The 22,606-nt window shown below is 37.2% G+C and overlaps 3 protein-coding genes across 4 annotated transcripts; 1 reads left to right on the plus strand and 2 right to left on the minus strand.

Annotated features, from left to right (window-relative positions):
• Nucleotides 1–1,825: 1,825 nt before the first annotated feature.
• On the minus strand, nt 1,826–4,967 carry LOC114474203 (histone H3.3). The gene is made up of 4 exons (XM_028464337.1): nt 4,833–4,967; nt 3,422–3,565; nt 3,195–3,348; nt 1,826–2,253 (listed from the first exon to the last, which is right to left on the minus strand). The coding sequence occupies exons 2-4, from the start codon at nt 3,547–3,549 to the stop codon at nt 2,125–2,127; spliced, it is 411 nt and encodes a 136-aa protein (XP_028320138.1). The 5' UTR covers nt 3,550–3,565; nt 4,833–4,967; the 3' UTR covers nt 1,826–2,124.
• A 2,103-nt stretch (nt 4,968–7,070) lies between these two features.
• Nucleotides 7,071–9,743, minus strand: LOC114474204 (histone H3.3). The gene is made up of 4 exons (XM_028464338.1): nt 9,589–9,743; nt 7,646–7,789; nt 7,333–7,486; nt 7,071–7,223 (listed from the first exon to the last, which is right to left on the minus strand). The coding sequence occupies exons 2-4, from the start codon at nt 7,771–7,773 to the stop codon at nt 7,095–7,097; spliced, it is 411 nt and encodes a 136-aa protein (XP_028320139.1). The 5' UTR covers nt 7,774–7,789; nt 9,589–9,743; the 3' UTR covers nt 7,071–7,094.
• A 1,123-nt stretch (nt 9,744–10,866) lies between these two features.
• nop53 (NOP53 ribosome biogenesis factor) lies at nt 10,867–21,653 on the plus strand. Of its 2 annotated transcripts, none has more exons than XM_028464208.1 (12): nt 10,867–11,090; nt 12,030–12,115; nt 12,196–12,301; nt 15,386–15,588; nt 15,766–15,821; nt 15,914–16,009; nt 17,402–17,503; nt 17,579–17,737; nt 17,882–18,057; nt 20,397–20,463; nt 20,766–20,842; nt 21,452–21,653. In XM_028464208.1, exons 1-12 carry the CDS (start codon nt 10,891–10,893, stop codon nt 21,510–21,512), a joined length of 1,389 nt encoding a protein of 462 aa, XP_028320009.1. In that variant the 5' UTR covers nt 10,867–10,890; the 3' UTR covers nt 21,513–21,653. The 2 variants fall into 2 exon arrangements, with proteins under 2 accessions (XP_028320009.1, XP_028320010.1); XM_028464209.1 differs by having other exon boundaries at nt 12,199–12,301.
• The last annotated feature ends 953 nt before the right edge of the window (nt 21,654–22,606 follow it).

The raw sequence follows: 22,606 nt of genomic DNA on the forward strand, positions 1-22,606 counted from the left end.
AGCCTCTGTTAGAAATTAACTCTTTATTTCAATATTGTTTAAAGCTTTAAGGACCCATTGCAAAAGAGTCAAAGAGCCACATGAGGCTCCAGTCAGGTTGCAGACCCCTGGACTAGTGAATACAGTAAATAAAAAAAACTTTTAACAAACTATGCTGACTTCATTTTGTATGTGTTTTTGGAGAAACTGAATTTTAACAGTATTCTAACATCGTAAATGTTTGTATCAAACCTTTTTAGAATGAAGATCATTAAAGTAAATTAAGAAAACCTTCAAGGGTTGTGTCATACTGCCATCTACCGGCACAACTATAGAACTGTTATCAATGTAAGAGGATGTTATAAACTACACAGGAAAAAATAAACTATTTAACATGTAAAGGGAACAGGGGGGATGTAAACCCCGGTGTAAGAGAAGTGCACAGATTTATCATTAGATGATATGCACTAAAATACACTTAAATTTTAAATGAAATGCTTAATACACAAGTGTTTTTTTTTTTAAAGGAAAAAAAGATACTTGACAACCCAAAATGGTTTAAAGTCAATGACATGGCTTTTTAAGTAAAAATACTGGGGATGGGACAGTAGACTGACTCAAAATAACAAGACTTTAATAAGAAGTGTAAAAACAAGAAAAAAATAACTTCAGTTTAAAAAATGACCATGCTTTTATTTGACTGGGTATGACTGTTCCGACCCAATAGGAGTATAAAAATAATATTTATCAATACAAATATTAATACAATCTGACATGTAGTCTGTCAGTTTTGCTGCTCTATAATCAGACCCCCAACCCTCCCTCTTTCGATACCCATCAACGATAGATCTCGTGCTTTAATATTGTGATATACAGCCGCACCCGTTCAATTTAATCTATTGTGATACCAGTTCTTGTTTAAGAAAAAAATAATGACTTGACAAGTGTGTAACATCCATTTATTACCACCTTATATGACAAATCTAAGAATTACAAAAATTGATTGTGTGAAACTTTATTCTTTCTAGAGGGAAAAAAAAAAAAACCCAAAACAAATTGAGAAAATAAAAAGTTGAAATTCAAAACTTAAGTTAAAAGTATGAGAAACCTGAGAAGTGGTATAAAGGTTGATGGACTTAAAAGACAAAAAACAAGCAAAATGGGAGAGGGTGGCTGGGTAACGCAGTCAACATGACTAATATTTGTTGTTAACACTAATTTGGGAGACATTTTTATCTTTGAATATGTTTTTAATGTGAGTTTTTTCTCTAAATAAAGAGCCGCTGATAGAAGGGCATCTGTTGACACCAGGATTTTAAAAAGATCAACCAATCAAACCAGTCAGAACACAAAAACAGACAAAGTTAGATTCTTAGATCGAACAATAACACAAGGATCAATCTTTGGTGTCAGAATGAAAAAAAAATAATTAAATCAGCTTTTTTTTTTTTTTTTGCTCTTAAAGATAAATTTAAATGTACCCCCTCCCCTCCCCCAACTCTGTGCCACCCACAAACACCTTAAATGAAAATATATGTATGAGACTTATTTGGAAAGAAAATCCCTGACATGGCATGAGTTTAGGAAGAGTAAATCAACGTCTCCAAAGATGCTGATGTGTTGTATATCATGTGCTTTGATGGTGGGAACTGGCACTCCAGCAGACTCCTACTGGGACAGGAATTCCAGCCTCAGCATTGGTCAGCAGTGATGGGACCAGTTTGTGAAAGCACCAGACAGAGAAGAGGAGTGGGTGAGTTGTTCTAGCACCCTGCTGCAGAACACATGGAGGTCCTTCACAGCAGAAACACCCAGACTCTTCTCCTGTTTGCCTCAGGCACATCTGCACTGCTCCCTACTGGTCCATTCTTCTCCTTTTTGTTGGATTTCCTTTTAACCCCCCTCCCAGTGCTCCCACAGAGAGTTGGAAACAGTGCAGGTGTGCTTGACGTCTCATCACCAAAGAGTTGGTACGTACACAAAAAGAGAGAGTACCTAGAAGTATGCTGCTCTAACAAAATCACGACTATACACTTGAATATAATCAGTTTTCCTCTACGTATTACTAACACAAGGAGGGAAGGTGAGGAGCAGGAGGACAGAAATAACTGATGGTAGAACAGGAGGGAGAGGACAGAAAAACATCTAAGCACGTTCCCCGCGAATGCGACGTGCCAGCTGGATGTCTTTGGGCATGATGGTGACACGCTTGGCGTGGATGGCGCACAGGTTGGTGTCCTCGAACAGACCCACCAGGTAGGCCTCGCTAGCCTCCTGCAGAGAAGACCACAGCAGTCAGTGGAGCTGATTACTCACAGAAGAAGATTAAGATTCATCTTGAGGCAGTTAAAAATCGATTCAAAGGTCTCACGGTTCACATCGATACTCTGAAATTGAAATCGCAGTACTTAAAAGAGCCAGAATTTAAATAAATAGCCTTCTCCTTCATTCGTATTATTTACTTATTTCATTCAGGATTTATTTTTAATTAAATTGCATAGTTTGCATAGTTTATCAAGGGATTCTTTTGACAATGAAAGATAAAAGAAAATAGTACAGTATTTTTTTATTTTTATTTTCAAAGAAAAAAATAATGAATATTCTTCAGTCATCATTTGTCTACAGTCTAATTTTGTAAAATACATCGTGAGAAATTCGTATCGTGACCCCTGAATCGTGAATCGAATCGTATCGGGAGTTGAGTGAATCGTTACATCCCTAGTGAGTTCAGTTCACTTCAAACTTTTACAAACCCACATAATTTACAACTATATTTTAATTTAAAACTACAACACAATTCATAATAATATTATGTAAATGTTATTAGGATAATATTCTATCCAGTCATTATATGTGTGTATTAGCAGTCCATTGCACACAATTATTAACATGCTTACTTTGGATCATCTAACACACCTTTTTCAAACGAAAACCAGAGAATGTCGGAACAATTAGAAATAACATTTAACGTCAAATGAGAAAAAACTAATAATAATGTAATAAATAATAATAAAACTAGACATCTTATAGCCGAGAACTTTAAACTTAATGTATAAAATAAATGTTTTTTTCTCACACATTTCAGGGCTTATATGGCACTCACACTAAGAAAACCTGTGCCTAGTGTTTTGGCCACAGCAAAAAAAACAATGATGTAGAAAGTGCTAAGCTGACAGTTTTTTAGCGCTTTGACAAAGACACTGAGCTGCACTGACCTGCAGAGCTCCGATGGCTGCACTCTGGAAACGCAGGTCAGTCTTGAAGTCCTGTGCGATCTCTCTGACCAGGCGCTGGAAGGGCAGCTTACGGATCAGCAACTCAGTGGACTTCTGGTAACGACGGATCTCACGCAGGGCCACAGTACCAGGCCTAACAACACACAAACAATGTTATCAACCAATTTCTACACATTGAAGCAGGTCTGAAGTGTGTGTGGACTCACCTGTAGCGATGGGGCTTCTTAACGCCTCCAGTGGAAGGAGCACTCTTGCGAGCAGCCTTTGTGGCCAGCTGCTTACGTGGAGCTTTGCCTCCAGTGGACTTACGGGCAGTCTGCTTGGTACGAGCCATGGCTACTACAGATCACCTGAGGAGATCAGGAAAACAACCAATAAAAGGTATTATTATTTTCATTATTATTATTTAACTATAGTGTAACTTTCATTAGTTTTTTCTTCCATCAGAAAATCATCATTACTTTAGTTATCTTAAGATATTTCATGGACTGTGAATGTCTAAATATATTGTATTTAAGAAATAAATTAGCAGATTTATATGAAATTATAAAAAAAATTTGCAGAGGTACTACATCCATGTCGTTTCATACTAAATCCAATAAACAACAACCTAATCGCACAACGTTATACAACTACAACTGTCCAATCTAAATATGAAAATCTCTTCTTGAACAGTTAACACCTATACAATGTTATTTAAAAAAAAAAAAACAAAAAAAAACATTAGTATAATTAGTTACTGTAATAGTTATAATCTATTTATTTACAAACAAAAAAAATCATTCATTTAGGGGTCTCGTCAGACTGGAAGTACTTGAGGCATCTGCCTATAAATGTTTGTAAAAAAAACAACAACAAAAAACCTTTTATACAGATAATAGAAATGCATATTGTGCTATGCATTGCTAACTGTAGTTTCTGTATATTTTGGTTAGTTGTTCTGAAACTTCGTTAGTTTATGTCATGCATACACAGACTGTTACTGTATTAGAAAAGCACTTTAACAAGTTGCGCTTGTCAAACACTGAAATGAGTAAACAAATCAACTCGTCCAATCTACCCAACAAATCAATCAAAACAAAACAATGACGCTATTGGCTGATGATGCGAGACATAAAGAAAAGCACCAATCCACGTAGGGGTTATTCAGAGAGGGCGGGATTTGTCACAGACGTCAGACATCAGAAGCCCCACCCACCTCGCTCTAATGATGGCGGCTGTTTGATGCGCAAACGGGATAAAGACTGAGGGCAGAAGAGCCGAGGAGCAGCACCAAAACAGCTTCAAATTAACAAGCTACTGGCCCTGTGTTGTGCCACAAACCACTCGGATGGTGTAGAAAACATTTTAGAGAACACGATGAAGATGACTGGAGAGCGGGACGGTTACTATCGGCTGCGTAGAACCGAGCTGAAGAGGCGCAATATTTGAACCAGAGAGATCCTCGTCCTAGGCTACAGAGAAACTGCGTTTTACCGTCCTCCCAACTGCCGCCGAGACATTTTCGACAAAATAAGGATATTCTTCAGTAAAGCGACACTATAATTTAAAAAAAAACTATTAATGAAAATAACAAGTTTGCTGTTGTGTGGCGGTGGTCCGCACAGACAAGCTTACCTATTGGAAAAGTGAGTTGAAGTGTTTGAGGGTGCTCTCTTATTTTCTTCGTAACCACAATGGAAAGCAGCGTCCAGCGGGAAAATGGCCGCCGTGTCAATCATCTGTCCCACAATGCAACAGTGCGCACACATCGGTACTTTTTACTGTCTTTACAACAGACTTTTTTTTTCTTTCAGTAGTTTCACCACATTTAGTAGTTTAAAATAAGTTAGTATGCACTTGACCTATTTTTAGAGCGAGTTTAAAACAGCTCACATTGATTTATTTTGTTATTTAGGTAGTAAAGGTGTCAGAGACAAAGCATCAGTTCAAAACAAAACTGCGACGTGTTTTTTTTTTTTTTAAACACCGGACAGCACCAACACTTCACTACTTACTAGGCTTTGAGAAACAATCTCTATACGAAATTAATCTAATTTAGACTATAATATAATTATTAGGGGTGTGTATTGCCTGGCATCTGGCTGTATGATTCGTATCCCGATACATAGGTCACGATATATTCCGATATTAAAGTATAGGGCGATTTTTGCAATTCATATATATGTGGTGTATATACACACAACATAAATAACTAATCTGTAAATGTGTACACCTTCATGAGAACATTATGTATGAAATATATTTTATTGGCATATTTTACACTCAAAACATTAGCTTTAACATGCCATGTGCCAACAACTTAAAATAAAGTAAAATAAAATAAACATACAATCTGCATGTGGCTTTTAAACCTACTTTGACTTTAGTGCAACTTAACAGAGGTGTATGCCTAGAACAACAAATAAATGCAGAAAGTTTGTACTTTCTTTTTAGATTTTTTTTGAAAAAACAAGCTGTCCAACATGCCCAGCATGTTAGACAGCTGGGCAAAAAAAAACATTGTTTTTTTAATAAAAAAAATCAATATGGGTGCATTTTGAATCGATCCGAGAATTGCACGACGTAATATCGCGATATATTGCAGAATCTTTTTTTTTTTCAACACCCCTAATTATATATATATATTTTGACAACAAATGAATATATCTACTTTTATGTCTCTATAATCAATGAATTGTTAAATATTTTTTCTGTTTGGAAAAAAAAAATAATTCTATTCTAAATCTATGTTCCAGTAAAGGTGGTAAAGACTGTTTGCTGACGGTTGTTGCCAGTCTTTTAAATTCATTTTGGTGTGAATGTTGCGTATCATTGGCACAATGTCCACAACAATCAATATTTTGTTTTTATTTAAAGATAATTATCCATTATGAAAGCATTATATGTAGTCACAACATGTTGTGTCAGTGGTACCCAACCTTTGGGCCGTTGACCATTTGTTACTGAGCTGCAGAGAAAGAAATAACATTTTTAAACATGTTGTTGACCTTTGGCTTTGTGTCTGCATGACTCAAACTTTTACGACCAGATAATTCCTTATCTCACCTTAGTTTATTATGGCTTGATCCAAATAATGAATTCCACACCTCATATAAACACATGAATCTGTTTATTGTTTTTGTACGTAACTTCCAAAGTACAAATATTTTGCTGACTGAAATCATAACTCAAAAACACTGTAGAAAAAAAAAAGGTTCTCATATTGACCTGAGAGAAATAAAAGCAATAACAATACCTGGACATAATATTCTGGATCAAAATCAAAATATGATCAACATAGTCCTGCTACATATATGCCATTTGTAGTCTGTTGAATCATGCAGTGTCATTAAAACACAATGACATTTCTAAACACCAGAAATCAAATCAATCTTTTGTTTTTTTTTTTGTTGATACAATTGACAGTGACAATAGAAATACACCATTGCCTTTAAAAGAAACCTGAAAACTTTTACAAACTTCTAATAGAAAAGAAATATTTTAGAAGACCCACAATATTCATGTATGTGTCCGTCTAAAGATGAAAACACCTCCACCTTAATGCTAATTCCTATGCTTATTGTAGACCACACACTATTCTAAGCTTGCAAAAACACCTTATTCATTGAGGTAACAAGGCATTTCTGTGCGCATACAAAGTGAAACTGATGAGTGTTACTGTGATTCAGAGTTTAAAAACTTACATGGAGATACCTCTACAGAAAGATCTGCCACTAGTAGCACCAAAGAAGACATGATCACACATTTACGGTTATTATCACAACCATTTGTTATATATAGAACCTCAAACCAAACTACAAACAAATAATAGAGGAAGGAAAGGGAGAAATGAGTAGTGAAAGAACAAGAGGAGAGCATAGCAACCCAGAATTTATTTTAAGCACGTTCCCCACGAATGCGGCGTGCCAGCTGGATGTCTTTGGGCATGATGGTGACACGCTTGGCGTGGATGGCGCACAAGTTGGTGTCCTCAAACAGACCCACCAGGTAGGCCTCGCTAGCCTCCTGCAGAGAAGGTAGGAGAGACAATTATTTACAGAGATCAAGGGACAGTGTCGAGAAGCAATATGTATTTAATAAATATAAAGTCAACACTAAAAGCAGCTGCACTGACCTGCAGAGCTCCGATGGCTGCACTCTGGAAACGCAGGTCAGTCTTGAAGTCCTGTGCGATCTCTCTGACCAGGCGCTGGAAGGGCAACTTACGGATCAGCAACTCAGTGGACTTCTGGTAACGACGGATCTCACGCAGGGCCACAGTACCAGGCCTAACAACACACAAACAATGTTATCAACCAAATTCTACACAATGAAGTTTAATTCTTGAAACATAACACCTATGACGATATATCTGTCTGAACCGTTAATATTAAGGTTTTTCAAAAACAAAGATGTGTGTGTCAGGTCTGAGGTGTGTGTGGACTCACCTGTAGCGATGGGGCTTCTTAACGCCTCCAGTGGAAGGAGCACTCTTGCGAGCAGCTTTTGTGGCCAGCTGCTTACGTGGAGCTTTGCCTCCAGTGGACTTACGGGCAGTCTGCTTGGTACGAGCCATGGCAACTACAGATCACCTGAGGAGATCAGGAAAACAACTATTACTTTAGTTATCTAAGATATTTCATAGACTAAATATAATGTAAGTTGTCTCTTGAATTCTTGCAGTGTCTAAATATATTGTATTTAAGAAAAGAAGTTAGCAGCTTCATATTAAATACCTAAAATCTATATATATATATATATATATAGTACAGTGATATACATTACTATCCTTCAAATTTAAATGTGAAAATCTCTTTTTGAACAATTGGCACTAATACAATGCTATTTTAAAGAAAGAAAACATAGAATAATAATTATTATACATCAATTTTCTAATTTTATATAGCACTTTTCTGGGTACTCAAAGTCGCTTTACAATTAAGCGAGTAGTGTTGGGGTTCGGTGCCTTGCTCAAGGGCACCTTGACACCTACAACAGTAATTAGGTACTGTTATAATTACAAACAATTTTGAACTTTAGTTTAAAAATATATATTTACACAAAAATAAATGGTTCACTTAGTGGTCTTCTCGAGTGGAAGTCTTGAGGCACCTGTTTATAAATGTTATTTTAAGTTACTTTTCTTTATAAAAGAACTCATAGGGATACGTCAAAGCAATCAGTGGATGCCTCTGAGGAAGACTGGCAGTCGAAAAAAAAATGTCAGGAGATTAAAGTACATTTCCTGAAAAAAGATGTCTGAATAAATAAAACCTTAATGTATTATTTCAAAAAGAAGACAAAATTAAATTGCTTTACTTTACAGTAGCACTTCTGAGATCTGCTGATTAAAAAATAAAAATAATAATGTATTATTATTATTATTCATACAGTAAGCTTTATGAAACACAAATTCTGTTTGGTACACATTTACATAAATATTTAAACAAACTATGGTAGTAATGAAAGCAACTTTAATTTAATAGAACAATAAATACATTTGGCCTGAAGTGTAACTTAGTTTTTTTTCATCAGTAAACAGTTTCTCCTGTTTAATATCAAGTATGTTGATGATATAATTAATGAATGATCAAAGTGTTGCCTAATTAATCCTTTAATTCCATAAAAAAATTTCAGAATTAAAGTGCTTGCGGTTATGGCCAATGCCAGGTTTTTAGGATTGTAATGGTATCTTATGTAATAACTCGGAAAACACAAACAGCAGAGGCATCCAATCAGATTACAGCTTTCTAAAGCCTCCACCAATCGAAAAACGTGTACGGATTTCTGGGCGGGTTTCTGTCGAGCTTCCAACCAATCGCAGTACGAGAGTCACTCATCACTCCCCGCCCCATGCGCACTGAATAGGGTTTGTTCGTTTCTTCATTACGAAGTCCCCGTATGAGCGGAGCCCTGGCTTTTACACTGACTATGTGTCATTTTAACTGAATATTCGCTCCTCCCGCCCACGCCAGATGCCCAGTGCAACAAATCCAGCGCTATCTGTGGTAATGGCTGGGTGCTTGTCTGAAGAATGTAAACGGGAAGGAAAATCGCAGTGCTAAACGGGGGTGACGATAATAACGACGACATGGTACGAAAGCTACTACATTAGAGTGGATTTAACGTTCAGAAGACGGTAGTAGACACGTTGAAGGACCTTTTGTCGAACATTATTTTGATGGATGGCCCCTCACTTTGGCAACATTTCCGAGTCAAAGTGGGACAGATCAGTAGCGCTCTGCAGCTCTCCGACTCCCGGAGCAGACACATAATAGTCCGACGGCTCTGCGCTTTTTCTCAGTCAAAATAAACGAAAAATACGATTCTTTACTCAACTAACGCGGCATTAAACGACAGATTGGAGGTTTACCAAAGTAGTGATACTCACCTTTGAAAACTTAGTGGCAGGATGCCGCCTAAAAATATGATTTAGTTGTTGAGAGAGTGAAGCGTTGTTCTCGCTTTAAAACGAAGGGAGGGAAAAAAAAGAGAAGAACACTGCAGTCACAGTGGACACATCTCCCATCATGCACCTGGACTAACATGATGCAGACATGCAGCAACATGAACAACATGTACCTCTCATACCAACAATTCACATTACTTTGTTTTCCTGCTGAGAGAATATTTACTTAAATGTGTCCCACTTATAGTTAAACACCGATTGCAGGATGTTTAATCATTTGGCTGGAGGGAGTGTAAAGGAAATATGCTTTTTATTTTGTCTATTTCATTTTTAATCAAATAAACTAAAAACAACAATACTTTCTGCGCATCATTTTTTACATTACATAATGTTTTGACACAATATACAGATATTTATGAGGAATGTTTTATTTTAAACAATTGTAAACGGAATTGACTTTAAATTTAACTTTTACAGCGTGATACAATCTTCAGAATGAAATGACAAATTTTAAATATATTTAGGAGTTCTGCCTTTTTTGAATTAACAAAAATACATCACCTGTTTTTTCTTTTCTTTTTTTTTGTTGTTGTTACTAAACATACAACAAGATTGTGTGTTTTAGCTGTTTTTTTGGGGTTTTTTTTCTTTAAACGTATTTGCATTTTACTATTTTACCTGTAAGCACTAATAGGAAATCTTTTCGACTAATAAAAAGACATGTTATTGTATGTTTATCCTTTTGAGCATATTGTACTTTAGAGTTTGGAGCATTTCAGACAAATAAAAATAAATCGCAGCACAGATTTGGTGATTCCAGCATTAAAAATAAATAAATAATAATAATACCTTATGTAATCCAGGTAATATTTGCAAGTGTGTCATAAAGGTCAGACTTCTTCCTATACTTCTTTTTTGAACGTGTAAATGTTTTTTTGAAATCTTACTTCGTGTTTTTGACTTGTTTTGTGACATTTGTTTTATATGTGTTGTTTTTGTTATTACATGTTCAGAAACAAATAAATCAAATCAAAAAAATATTATTAACTCTGAAATACAAATAGCACCAATATTATATACTTTGTTTATCTTTTCTAAAATAAATAAAAAAATTAAAAAAGGGATTTTTATTCAACATTAAGTTTAATTTGCAGCCTTTAAAACTTGTATATTTAATTGCGTGTTACACTGTCTGTCCTGAAGGCGGCGCTGTAGGCCCCGCCTCCCCCTGCTGAAGAAGCGTCATTATCAGCACGAGCACAGCACGTTCTTTTCCTTTTAATCATGGCGGCTGCTCGGAGGCTGAAACGCGTGGCCGCCTCGCAGCCAGGATTTCTCACATTAAAGTCCAACTCTACAGATCTGCTCAGCGGTCGGAGAAAAAGAGTAAACAAAAATAAAAAAAAGAGCTGGAACAAACACAGTGACATTAACGATGTGGAAGAGTTTCTCAACGACATCCGGCACCAGGAGAGGACCACGGGGTGAGCTAGCCAAACATGCTAATGCAGCTAAACTGTAGTTTATAAAGTAACACGTCTGTGAAATAGTCGCATGAAACTGAGTGTTTAGTGTCTTCTATATAAATTCATACAGTGCAATGTTGTTAACATACTTTTATATGAGCTTTGGAGGCTGAAACTTTAACACTCAATCAACCTTTATGAAAGTCTGCTAATGATGTTTACCGTTTTATTCACGCCATAGATATTGGCTTTTAAATTGAATGGATGACCTTTTAGCACTTCAATGAACATATATTATGTAATCAAGTCTTGAAGTATGCAGGTGTTTCATTAAGTATTGGTAAAACAACCGATTGGCTTCAGGTGCTCACTCAATCTTATGTTTTTGCTAGTGCTGGGCGATATGGACCAAACTCGTATCTCAATATTTTTTCTCAAGTCTAGGTTAAATTCGATGATCCAAATGCCACACAGGCACATTTATTAACGCTTTAGTCTTTTTCTCATCTAAGGGACAGCACGTGCGAGTGAGTTCTGTAATCTGTAGTGTTGCTTATTTAGGGGAAGCTCTGGATTAGAATCCACTCAGAAGTCCATCAAACTGCATTTTAAAACAAATTTACCGATATATGTAATATACGATATTGTAATTTTTTTTTATCCCCAACATGGAAAACTCTATCTTCAGTCTCGATTATGCTTTTTAATATTCATCTTTGGTTAGGTTTAGGCAGTCAAATATTAAAAATGGCTCTAAAGTGTATTTTAGTATTTGGCTGTCATTAAAACTAAGGGGGTTTGTAACTGAATAAACAGCTGTGTTAAATAGCATAAGTTAACAATCACATTCTTTCAGATAATTTTATACTAGATTTGCCGTTGCATTTCTGACGGTAACAAAGTCATGACATTTATAGATTGTATGAAAACCAAGTTCTTTGATTGTTTAATTTTCAGAGGTCTGCTGGCTGAGAAGTCAGATGACAGTCTGTTCTTTTTGGATGTTGGCCAACCACTGAACGACGCACAGAGAGATAAACCTGGTATTGACTGACTCCTTTCCTTTTTTTTGACATGGTTTTCCTGCATGTGTGCTGATTTAAACTTAAATCTTTCTGTGAAGTAGAAGAAGAGCCGGTTGAAAGAAAGAAGAGGAAAGGACGAGTGTCCCGGCCTCTGAGGATAGACCTCATCCTTCAACAAGACTCTCTCATCCCCCCGCCTAAAGAGTGAGTGCTGCCCACCATTAACATTTGTGTTGTGATGAATGGGGAAAAACATTTAATCATAAATATATTCTTGACTGATGTACACTTACAAACTGTCTGTAAATTGGTTTAAATATAGCCAAATAATGACCTTATCAGAAACTCCCATATTGACACTGAGATTTTCTAAACCAATGCATGCTATTCTATGTGCACTTTTAGGGCCCTAGAAAAACCATTTTATTTTTTACCAATTTTAATGTTTTCTGCATTAGTTTTTTAAAATTGAGTTGTTTTCTTTAGAAAAAATTTTTTTTTTCAGAAAATAATTTGTTTTTAACTCCTGTGAGGAAAAAAAAATACTAATAAAGATAATGAAAATTAAACAAATGTATGTAAAAAATAAAAATGTAATGTAAAATAATGAGTGAGATACAATTAAAAGGTAGATCTACCGTAAATTGCACTGATATGGATTATTCTGACTAACCTTTTTAATTATTTGTCATATAAAGATGTATAAGCAGCATTTTTTTTATTATTTACATAGTGCTCTATCAGTATACTGAAGTAGTCTCAAAGTGCTTTATAATATCAGCTCATTCACCCACTAATCGTTTACTGAATCTGAGCCGGTTCATTGATTAAGCTTTTATCAACTTTATTTAAATGATCCTGATGACATCATTCCAGACCGTAATGATTAAACAAAAACAAATGAAGACAAGGATACATCAGTTATTTTACCACTAGGGGCCAGAATACTTTACAGTATCAGAAGTTATCATTAATAGTTGTGTGACGATATCTCGATACGGCGAGTTATCGCGATATTTTTTGCAGGATCGATTATCGATATGCTCACGCTAAGTATTGTTTTTGTTTTTTTCAAAATCTTTTCTGCTTTTTCACTAACATGTGCAGGGAGGTCTTCACAGACATTTTGTCACTGTTTGTTGAAGGAACCAATATATTGTTTACTGGAATATTGCACTATGATGATGTCACTAAGATGTTGATCAAACGCTCTGAGCAGGTGAAACTGAAAGTGTTTTCACGGAGCGCCCGAGCGTTTGATGAGAAACGAGCGGAATTTCACAGACACATTAAAGTTAAGCAGGAACTGGTGGCTCTGTATTTAGTAGTCAGTGATGATTTGCGTAGTTTTTTGCCAGTTTAGACCGTGTTTGGGGTGGTTTACTTTAGATGGGGATTAAAGAGGTGAGGATGGGAGGGGGGAGGGCGGTGAACCTTATAAGCGCTCCCTGGAAAAATTTCCTCATTTAAAAAAAAACGTTTCTTGCCTTCTCGTTTCTGTCCATTTCTGAATTCAACAGTAGATTGTCATTGGTCGATCCTGTTAACATGGGATTTATAGGGCCCTACACTTTGTTCTAATGTTCTATGTTAGGTTTTTTTTATGTACAGTAGGTAATATTTTTGGATGGTAATAAACCAAAACCTTTGCCTGCATGTTTCACATTTTAACAGATAAATGAAGTGTCTTTTTAGTCTATGGTGTTTTCTCTCTCCTACCGGGCGTTAATAATATGCATAAACACATCTATTAATGCTAACCATGTGCAATTATGTTTTCACTTTAACTAACAACTAATCAGGGTAAGGGTGGTGTGCAATGATTTTAGCACTAACCAACCAGGGTAAGACTGAGGTGCAATTTCTTTAAGACAAAATATTAACACTGCAATGGTCATGTATATGTATATAATCCTGAGCCACACTTGTGCAATAATCATACTGTCTAATCAGCATCTTGATATGCCACACCTGTGAGGTGAGATGGATTCTCTGCAAAGGAGAAGTGCTCACTAACATAGATTTGTGAACAATATTTGTGATAATAGATCTTTTGTGTATCTAGAAAATGTTTTTGATCTTTGAGTTCAGCTCATGGAAAATGGGAGCAATAACAAAAGTGTTGCATTTATATTTTTGTTCAGTGTATATGACGTCTGAAGCGAAAACCTAATTTTACAGAAGCGTTTCTCAAACATGGTTTAAGATTAACTCAACGGTTAAATGCAGAAGTGCCGACATACCAATAGGCTGTTGCTGTGTTTCAGACTCACTTTAGCTGTAACGGTGTGTTTTACTCAGTAGCAGAGCTCCCTAGGACTGTTCTGTCATTTTTATGCTGAGGATGTTGGCTTGTAAACTGTGAGTTAACCTTGTAGACATTACAGTTGTGTGCATCTGGAAATCAGACTGTGTACAAAACAACAAATATTATTTTAGGTTATACATCTGTGCTTTGGTGCTGCCATTTTTCAGTCAAGTAGTATCTTTTTTGTGATCAAACCTTTTATTGAATTTTTTTGACTTTTTCAGAAAGATAAACACTGACATTGGCACAAAACATAAAGTTATTCTCTTGATTGGTGCTTCCTACACAACACATTTATAGTTACACTGAGTTTCACACACTTGTGCTATAAAATAGCACTAAATGTTCTTACATTAGATACTGGACACTATAATATTGTGGACTGGAACAGGTATTTATGCTGTTATTTGATCTCAGACATGTACAAACGGTGCCACTAGGTGGGGCTCATGTCTCATCTTAGTCAACATAACAAATAATCAAACCAGCTGCAGTGAATAACATGAACAGGTCATATTTACACAACTACCCTAATGTCATTGACCATGTGATTAAATAATAAACCAATGAACATATCTCTTTTAATATAGTGCCAAATACACCATTGAGTCATCTCATGGCTTTTTGTATGATGCTTGAAAAAAGGACTTTGATGTTAAAAAATGTACATTAATCCTGTATCTGTATCCTGTAAATAAAAAATTTTGCCAAGGATTTCCTAACCAGAGTTTTGTATTGTCTATATAATATAAAAGAAAAAGATGAACCTAAAGGTTTTGGGTGGGTGTGTCCTCTGATGATCTCATCCTTGCGCTCACAGTATTTCCTTTATGGGAATGTGAAGACAGCACTGGAGCTCAGGAATCAGTTGTGTAAACGGTTTCCTGAGATCTGAGGATATTACAATACACATCACTGTAGCTCCAGCCCTGAATGATCAGCCAGTGTCCTCATATTTTACATCTGTTTGGCCGTTCTAGTGTGCTCGCCTACCAGCAACCAAATGCAAAGAAGCTCCGTCGTAGTGCCCAGAGGCTGGAGCAGCTGGCAGCCAAAGGCGTGGTGCCCAGGAAGCAAAGACAGCTGCTTAACAGACGGCCTGTGGAGAGGACGACCCTGAAGGCAGTGACGGAGGCAAACAATAACCCAAACAGAGACTATTATGACATCTGGGGACAGGAACGTGAGTAATGTGTGCATCACCACCCCAAAGGAAATGTCATACATTTTTATTTCTGCATTATGATTCATTAGATAAGGCGCTTCTTGTTGTCTTTAACGCTTGGCGTACAATGTAAAGTATAATAATGTTTGTCCTCCAATCACATCTCCAATCTGTAACCTTTTTTTTTTTTTGCAGTCAAAGATTTAGCTGATCCCTGGTATCTCCAGCAGACGTGCAAAAAGCGAGTCCAGGTGAGAACAGCTCTTTCAATCTGATCACATTAGAAAATGATCAATTGAATAATTTTGGATGGAGTGATTTGATAAAATCATGAATTTGTCAGCGCCCAGAGAGGCTGAATGAGAAGCCGTCGACGCTGCCCGCTGTGGAGGTGATCGCTCCAGGAGGATCGTACAACCCAGAGTTCTTCTCTCACCAGGTATTACAACCATCCTGAAGGCTCATCTGTAACGTCACAGTACAGTTGCACAATATTTACATTAGTTTGCAAATGCTTCTGTGCTTTATGCCATGATTGTCCAATAGGAAGAGAGAGCAGGTCTAAAATGAAAGTAAAATGAATTGGTCATTCTTGGTAGTATTGGTATTATTTAAAGTGTGTGCTACAGTAGAGTTTTTTAGGTCATGTTGAGGAAAAAACTGCATCTCATCTTTTAGTAGTTACTAGGGATGTAAGGATATATACTAAATCAGCTAAAAACCGACGCAAATAAGAATGGATTAAAATTGATCAAGCACAGTATGTGCTTCAATACTCTGATTAAACAATAGTGGGTGCTGTGACTGTTTTAGTGCCGCTTGTTTGGACGTCAGCCCGCACACTACCTGAACCAAGAGCAGCGGCTGGAGAAGAGTTTTAATCTGACCAATAAAAGAAGGCCCGACAGAACACGGCCAAACTCATCCGATCTAAATGAAGCCGATGCCTCTTTAAGCGATTATCGGAGGCGAGTCTGCATCCATTAGTGTCTTTCTCGCGCTAATTGAAATGCTAATCCTAATTTACTGTGCAACGTTCAAGCGTGGCCAGAGCCTGTGGTATAGCAATAGATAATAAGCCTGAACTGTTGGCACAGAGCGATGCACTGACACGCATACATACACAGAGACACACACACACATACAGGGACACACACACCTTAAGAAAAAAATGTAAATTCTAAGCCAGGAACATAAGTCAACTTTTCTTTCATTTTAGTTTTTTTTTTGTTTTGGTTTAAACGGTTTGTAAGAAGGTTATAAGAAAAAAATACCATTTAAAAATTCTTGACAATTTGGATAAAGATGACGAATCAGTATTTTGAATAAGAAATCTGATTTCTAAGTATTCAAAGGAGTGTTTTAATTTGAGTTTTTTTTTTTTTTTTTTTTTTTAATGAAAATGTTGGTTGAGTGTATCGTACAAGGCTATGTATAGGTTGCAAGTAGGGCTGGGCAGTAAATCGATTTAATCATTTACTTCAGCTACTTTGAAGGTTCTGTTGCTTTTGCTTAAACCTGGGTTAAAGCTTGAAATTGTTGAATGACAGAGCCTCATTTACTATTTATTTTGAGATTGTTCTATGCATTTTAACTCTTGACAATCGCAGCAATAAGTTGCACTTTTGACAACATATCTGATGTCTGCAGACATTTTTAAGTGCATTAAAAAAAAATAAAAAATTCAAAAATCAAATCGTAACTCGAATTTTTCACTTTTCTTTAAAAAATAGGAGATTTTTTTTTTTAGGCAAAATTGCCCAGCCTCAGTTGCAAGTTTCAGATGGATGAAGTAAACCTGGTTCTGCAAAATTGTATCTTTTGTAAACAGGCGTTGCTGAAGGCTGCCCATGAAGTGGAAGTGGTGAAACAAAAAGAGGAAGACAAAATCAAACGGCAGCTGGCTGTCAACAAGGAAGACACAGCCACCATGGTAGTGAAGGCCCCGCCCTCTTCATGCCAGTCTGTAACTTCAGACTCAAAGTGACCCAAAGTGTGTGTGTTTTAGGAAACCATCTTCCATGAGGAGTTGGAGGGTCTGGTGGAGGAGGAGAAGGAGGAAGAGGAGGAGCTTAAGGATGAAGAGGATGTAGCAGTGGGAGCCATTGTACTGGCTCAGAAAAAAACTGAGAAACAAAGGAAGAAAGAAAGAGCTCTGAAAATAAAGGTACACAAATGAATCCTTGTGACTGAACACTAGCATCAGTGCATTGATGCACATCTCAGCTGACCTCACACAGAAAATTACTTACATTTTTTCTGGGTTCCTCCAAACTTCCTAATATTCTCCTCCTGCTTCCTTGTTCTCCAGGAACAGCGACGAATGGCCAACAGACGGATGAATAACAGGCAGCAGCAGCTGTTCCAGCTCCGCTCCATCAAGGCCTCCATCAAACAGCAGGACCAGAAAACCAAAGTCAACCAGATCAGACGCAAAGCCAAGCAGGAAGCAGAGAAATCTCAGCCTCGACGCCTCGGCAAACTCAAGTACATGCTGCATCCTCCTCTTATCAGAGCCTTGTCACTGTACTGGTGTAGAATCACACTGCATTATTAAGTTATCAATGTTAATTATCAGTCCTGAATATGCAACAAGCTCCCCTTAAAAGTTTTCAGACACTTGACGTGTTCGACACCTGCAAGGCAGAATTATTCACTGATCGGGCAACTTGTGCATAGACCTTCAATGTAGAAGACATTTTCCAAGAAAAACCTGGAGATAAAAATAAAGATGAATCCATTTTTGGCTGTTGATCACTAGAGATGCACGATAAATATTGTTGATATTTGCATATACATTTTTAAAAACCAACCGATAAGACTGCACAGGTAAATAAACCTGATGTCATCGTTCTGTCAGTAATGCAACAGTTGCACTAGGAATGTGTGATATTTAATCGTTTATGATTTATCGTTAAAAACATTCTCACCGGTAAGAATGTCATCCCACGATATAAACGCTAATTTCCCATGTCGGAAATTAATGAGGGCCACGGTCCCTCAATTTAGCCAAGAATGCCCCAAATAAACCGTGTTCCACCGACCAAAATGCCCGTTTGTTGTCAACAACTTATTATTCTCTGGAGTTGTTTATGGAAGCTCCACCATGTGCACCGCCACCGCCCCTTCACACACCGCCATGTGTGTGACAGGTGCTCGTCTCAGCTACCTGAAGCTGCCATGCTGCGATACATCATGGACCACTACTTGGTTAAAACCAGACAACCATCCAACAAAGTGAACCGATTCAAGTTCCTCCGTCAGATTCACCCAAAGTTCCACAAACACGGGGACAGAGATGAACCTGTAACAACAATTATGAACTGGAAACTCAACTAAAGCTAACTATACTAAGCTAACACACGACACACAGACTGGGCTAAGAGCAAATGCTAACTACTCCATATAAGGAATAGACCAAGTAAAAAGAACACATCTTACTGTTATAAAGCCACAGTGAGCCATCGATTTGTTTATGGTCAGATTTAACACTTTAATATGGAAGGATAAAAGCTAAACACGTCACACTTTATGTGAAATAAATGTTAGCATAAATACTAATGTCACTATTCATTCATCCCAACTTGTGAAGCACAATATTTTATATTATATTTCATGTGTTCACAAAACAAAGCTGGTCCCATTAGACTTTTTTTTCAAGTGAAGAAATAAATAAATTACATACAATAACACTAATAGTGATCGCCATGCACAAATATATTCACTAAAATACCAGCTCATGAACTCTTTGAGTCAGCAGCTATTTTTTTAAATGTGTCTAAAGTTGATGTATTAAGATTTATTTGTGTTTGTAAGGAACCTGTTTACACTGAGTTGAGAATTTTTTTAATTTATTTTTCATTTAAAGTTAGTTTACACCTTCATGGCCTGCTGACATCACAGTGCAAAGTCGGTCTTAAACGTGATCAGCTGTACTTAAGTCAGTCACTGCGCGCTTTGATTCCAGTTCCGCACTCTGGGTGGCCCGACCCTGAAATGTGGGTGTTCCCATTAAAATCTGGCCTTACATGCACTCTCCCATCTGCTTAAGTTATTTTCCTCTGCGAGCTTCTGAACCTGGAATAAGTGCTGTGCCCCGATAAGGTGAAACATTATATTGCACTAGAAGTTTGAACTAGTTACAATTTAAGCCACATGGACTCATAATATTGCAGAAGAGATTCCCAGAAAGAATCTATGCAAACTGACACTGTCACAGGGTTCAATACGTTCATATTTAGCAGTTCTAGATGGGACAAAATGTTACATTAATTATATTTTATCCGTGCTGTCCACTCCTTTTCCTGCAGAGACGATAGGTGCTGCATTGTGGAGCTGATCAGCTGTGCGCCTCAGGAGCTGCTCCTCACACTGCAATAATCTGATCAAATCAACCTGTTGCATTGCTTATCAACAAAGGCGTTTCAAATTAAAGTGAACTTTATCATTTTTACGGATTTAAATGACATTTACAAGCGTTGGGAAAACTCCATGTTCTGCGTTTTCTAGACGACCCAAAAAAATTACTTTATGGCTGAGTCCGCCCCCTGGCTTTAGAACGCCTTAATTCAGACGACATGCTTTTGGTTGATTTTCGCACAGTGGGCGTGTCAGGAACCTGGTCCAGAGACTACGCGCAGGAGAGAGGCGCTTAAAAAAGGCTTATATCCAGACCGGAGAATAGGGCCCTTAGTAAATAGGTCGGACGAGTGTTTTTCTGTTTTTTCCATTTTTTTTTTTTGCTAATGCACATTTTAATAGGTGGCTTTAGATTTTTCTACTACACACTTTCATTTATCGTTTTTTTTTTTTTTTTTTGTTCACAGGTTCCAGCCTCAGGACATGGAAGTTCAGCTGAGCGGTGAACTGGCTGAATCTCTTCGACAGCTTAAGGTATTTCCCTCTTATCTGCAGCTTGTTGCCTGTTTCCACCTCTGACTGTGAGGACAGTTTATCTGTAATAACTTTTGGTTCGCTAAGACGACCATGACCCACTTTCCCTCCATGAGGAGCATCGCATTCTAAGTTTTGTTACTGTAGGAAAAGCAATTTAATTTTCTATTTTGTGATTTTGATAATTTATTCATTTTGTGTATGGAATTTCGTTCTTTAGATGGGATTTATGTTTATTTACTTGTTGCATTGATTTTTTGTGTAGATTTTGCTCCTAAACTTGTAATTTCTACCTGCTACAGCCAGAGGGCAGCATCCTCAAGGACCGATTCAAGAGTCTACAGAAAAGAAACCTCATCGAACCCAGAGAAAGAGCCAAGTAAGGACCTCTGCTCATCTCTTACATAACATCTCATCAGACGTCCACAGTCACACATAGAACCAGGAGTTTAATGCTGTAAAGGCAACATTTCAGCTGTCCTCTGATTTAGACCCACAACAGTTACTCTGCATTGATGAAGTCCACGCTGAGACGGGAATGTATAAAAAATACATATTTAGTAAAGAAAAGAGCAAAGGATAAATACAATGACCCTCCTCGGCAGGAGGTGACGCGCTGAACCCTGAAAGAGTAAAGCAATATATTTTATAGCTGATGAAGAGGAATGGGACGGAGGGTGAAGGGAGGAAGGATTTTTGATGGAAAATGACTGCTTCTACTGAGCTCTGCTTATCAGAGTTTTGAGACCTTGAGCAGAGACTGGTTTTTGCTAGCGCTGTGAATACAGCACAATCTGTTTGTACTGTGAGTAGTCTAACATGACTCAGCAAAGGAGCAATGTCTCTGTTCAAAAGTACAACGAATGATGCAGTCATTGTGCATAAACACATGACAAATTGTACACATGAACACACATTTGATGATATGATGATTAATATGACGATTACCATAACAATACTGAGTATGTTTCTGCTCTGTCTGTTTCAGATTCAAGAGGAGACACAAGCTGAAGTATGTGGAGAAAAGAGCTTTTAAAGAAATCACCTAATGACGACAGCAGCTGAACCCAGGCGTGTTATAATGGACCTGTGCATATACACCATAATGACTGTTAAGGGCCTGTTGACCCCTTCAGATAACAGAACCTTATAATGTTCAGCCAATAATTTATAAACCATGTCAAACAGTGCAGGAGTGTTTTCTGACGAGGACTTATTTTTCACATCTCCAAAAGTTGTGCCTTTGTGTGCGACGTGCGTTATGTAATGCAACCCACTCGGGATAAGGTTATCAAAGGTTTGTAGACAACAGCTGAGCCTGTTGGAGTCAAAGTGTCAGTGTGTCACCAATCTGCTCATACGTGTGGATGCACTTAGCTCAGGTTGTTTAACAGGGTCAACCACCACGTTATCTTCTGCAGGATTATTAGTCTGTCTTCTGTCACTTATCTGTATGCGTTACTACAGTCTGACACCTAAACAAAGGGATAATGTTACACAGGCCTCGGTTAGGAAATAAAGTCGTGCTGTAAAATATCGCAAACTAGTCACTGCTTGTTAAAACTTTAGTGAAACTTCAACACTGCAATGTAGTCACTAGTTTTACATGCATAAACTATTACTTTCATACAAAGATGTATTGTTTTTTCCATTTATCGAAAAACTAAACATCATCTTGTTGGTAATAAGTACACAGCTCATCTGTTCTCTAAAGCCAGTGGTTATAAACCTTTTCAGCCCACGACCCCCAAAATAAAGGTGCCAGAGACTGGGGACCCCCACTGAACCTGAAGGTGGTTGAACACAAACATGAACATTGAAGAACAGTCATGTGAAGACAGGGTCATTTATAAAGGGTAGCGCTTTTTGGGGCTCATCCAAAAAGTTTGCAAAATTATGGCCTTTATGAGAATCTGTGATAACATTTATTTGTTCCACTTTGAATAATAACCACAAATGTTATTTAAACGACAATTAGTTTAAACTGGCAAATAATGGGCATGATGTGGTTAAATTGGCAAAAACAGCATGAAATATGGTGGAAAGAGGTTAAAAGAGCAATGGGTCAAACACATGGGACGTTCGGTGGGAGAAGTGGTGGAAAAGGTTTTATAAATCCTGAAAATGTCTTAAAAGTGCAGAA

The sequence above is a fragment of the Gouania willdenowi genome, chromosome 13, assembly GCF_900634775.1.
Source record: "Gouania willdenowi chromosome 13, fGouWil2.1, whole genome shotgun sequence".
NCBI lineage: Eukaryota > Metazoa > Chordata > Actinopteri > Blenniiformes > Gobiesocidae > Gouania > Gouania willdenowi.

Bases quoted from the DNA above. Each gene is read 5' to 3' on its own strand.
- LOC114474203 (XM_028464337.1), bottom strand. From the start codon at position 3,549: ATGGCTCGTACCAAGCAGACTGCCCGTAAGTCCACTGGAGGCAAAGCT. The intron at 3,349-3,421 runs GTGAGTCCACAC...GTGTGTTGTTAG, and splicing joins AAGAAGCCCCATCGCTACAG to GCCTGGTACTGTGGCCCTGC. The intron at 2,254-3,194 runs GTCAGTGCAGCT...TCTTCTCTGCAG, and splicing joins CAGCCATCGGAGCTCTGCAG to GAGGCTAGCGAGGCCTACCT.
- nop53 (XM_028464208.1), top strand. From the start codon at position 10,891: ATGGCGGCTGCTCGGAGGCTGAAACGCGTGGCCGCCTCGCAGCCAGGA. The intron at 11,091-12,029 runs GTGAGCTAGCCA...TTTAATTTTCAG, and splicing joins CACCAGGAGAGGACCACGGG to AGGTCTGCTGGCTGAGAAGT. The intron at 18,058-20,396 runs GTACATGCTGCA...TTTTGTTCACAG, and splicing joins CGACGCCTCGGCAAACTCAA to GTTCCAGCCTCAGGACATGG.
- LOC114474204 (XM_028464338.1), bottom strand. From the start codon at position 7,773: ATGGCTCGTACCAAGCAGACTGCCCGTAAGTCCACTGGAGGCAAAGCT. The intron at 7,487-7,645 runs GTGAGTCCACAC...GTGTGTTGTTAG, and splicing joins AAGAAGCCCCATCGCTACAG to GCCTGGTACTGTGGCCCTGC. The intron at 7,224-7,332 runs GTCAGTGCAGCT...CCTTCTCTGCAG, and splicing joins CAGCCATCGGAGCTCTGCAG to GAGGCTAGCGAGGCCTACCT.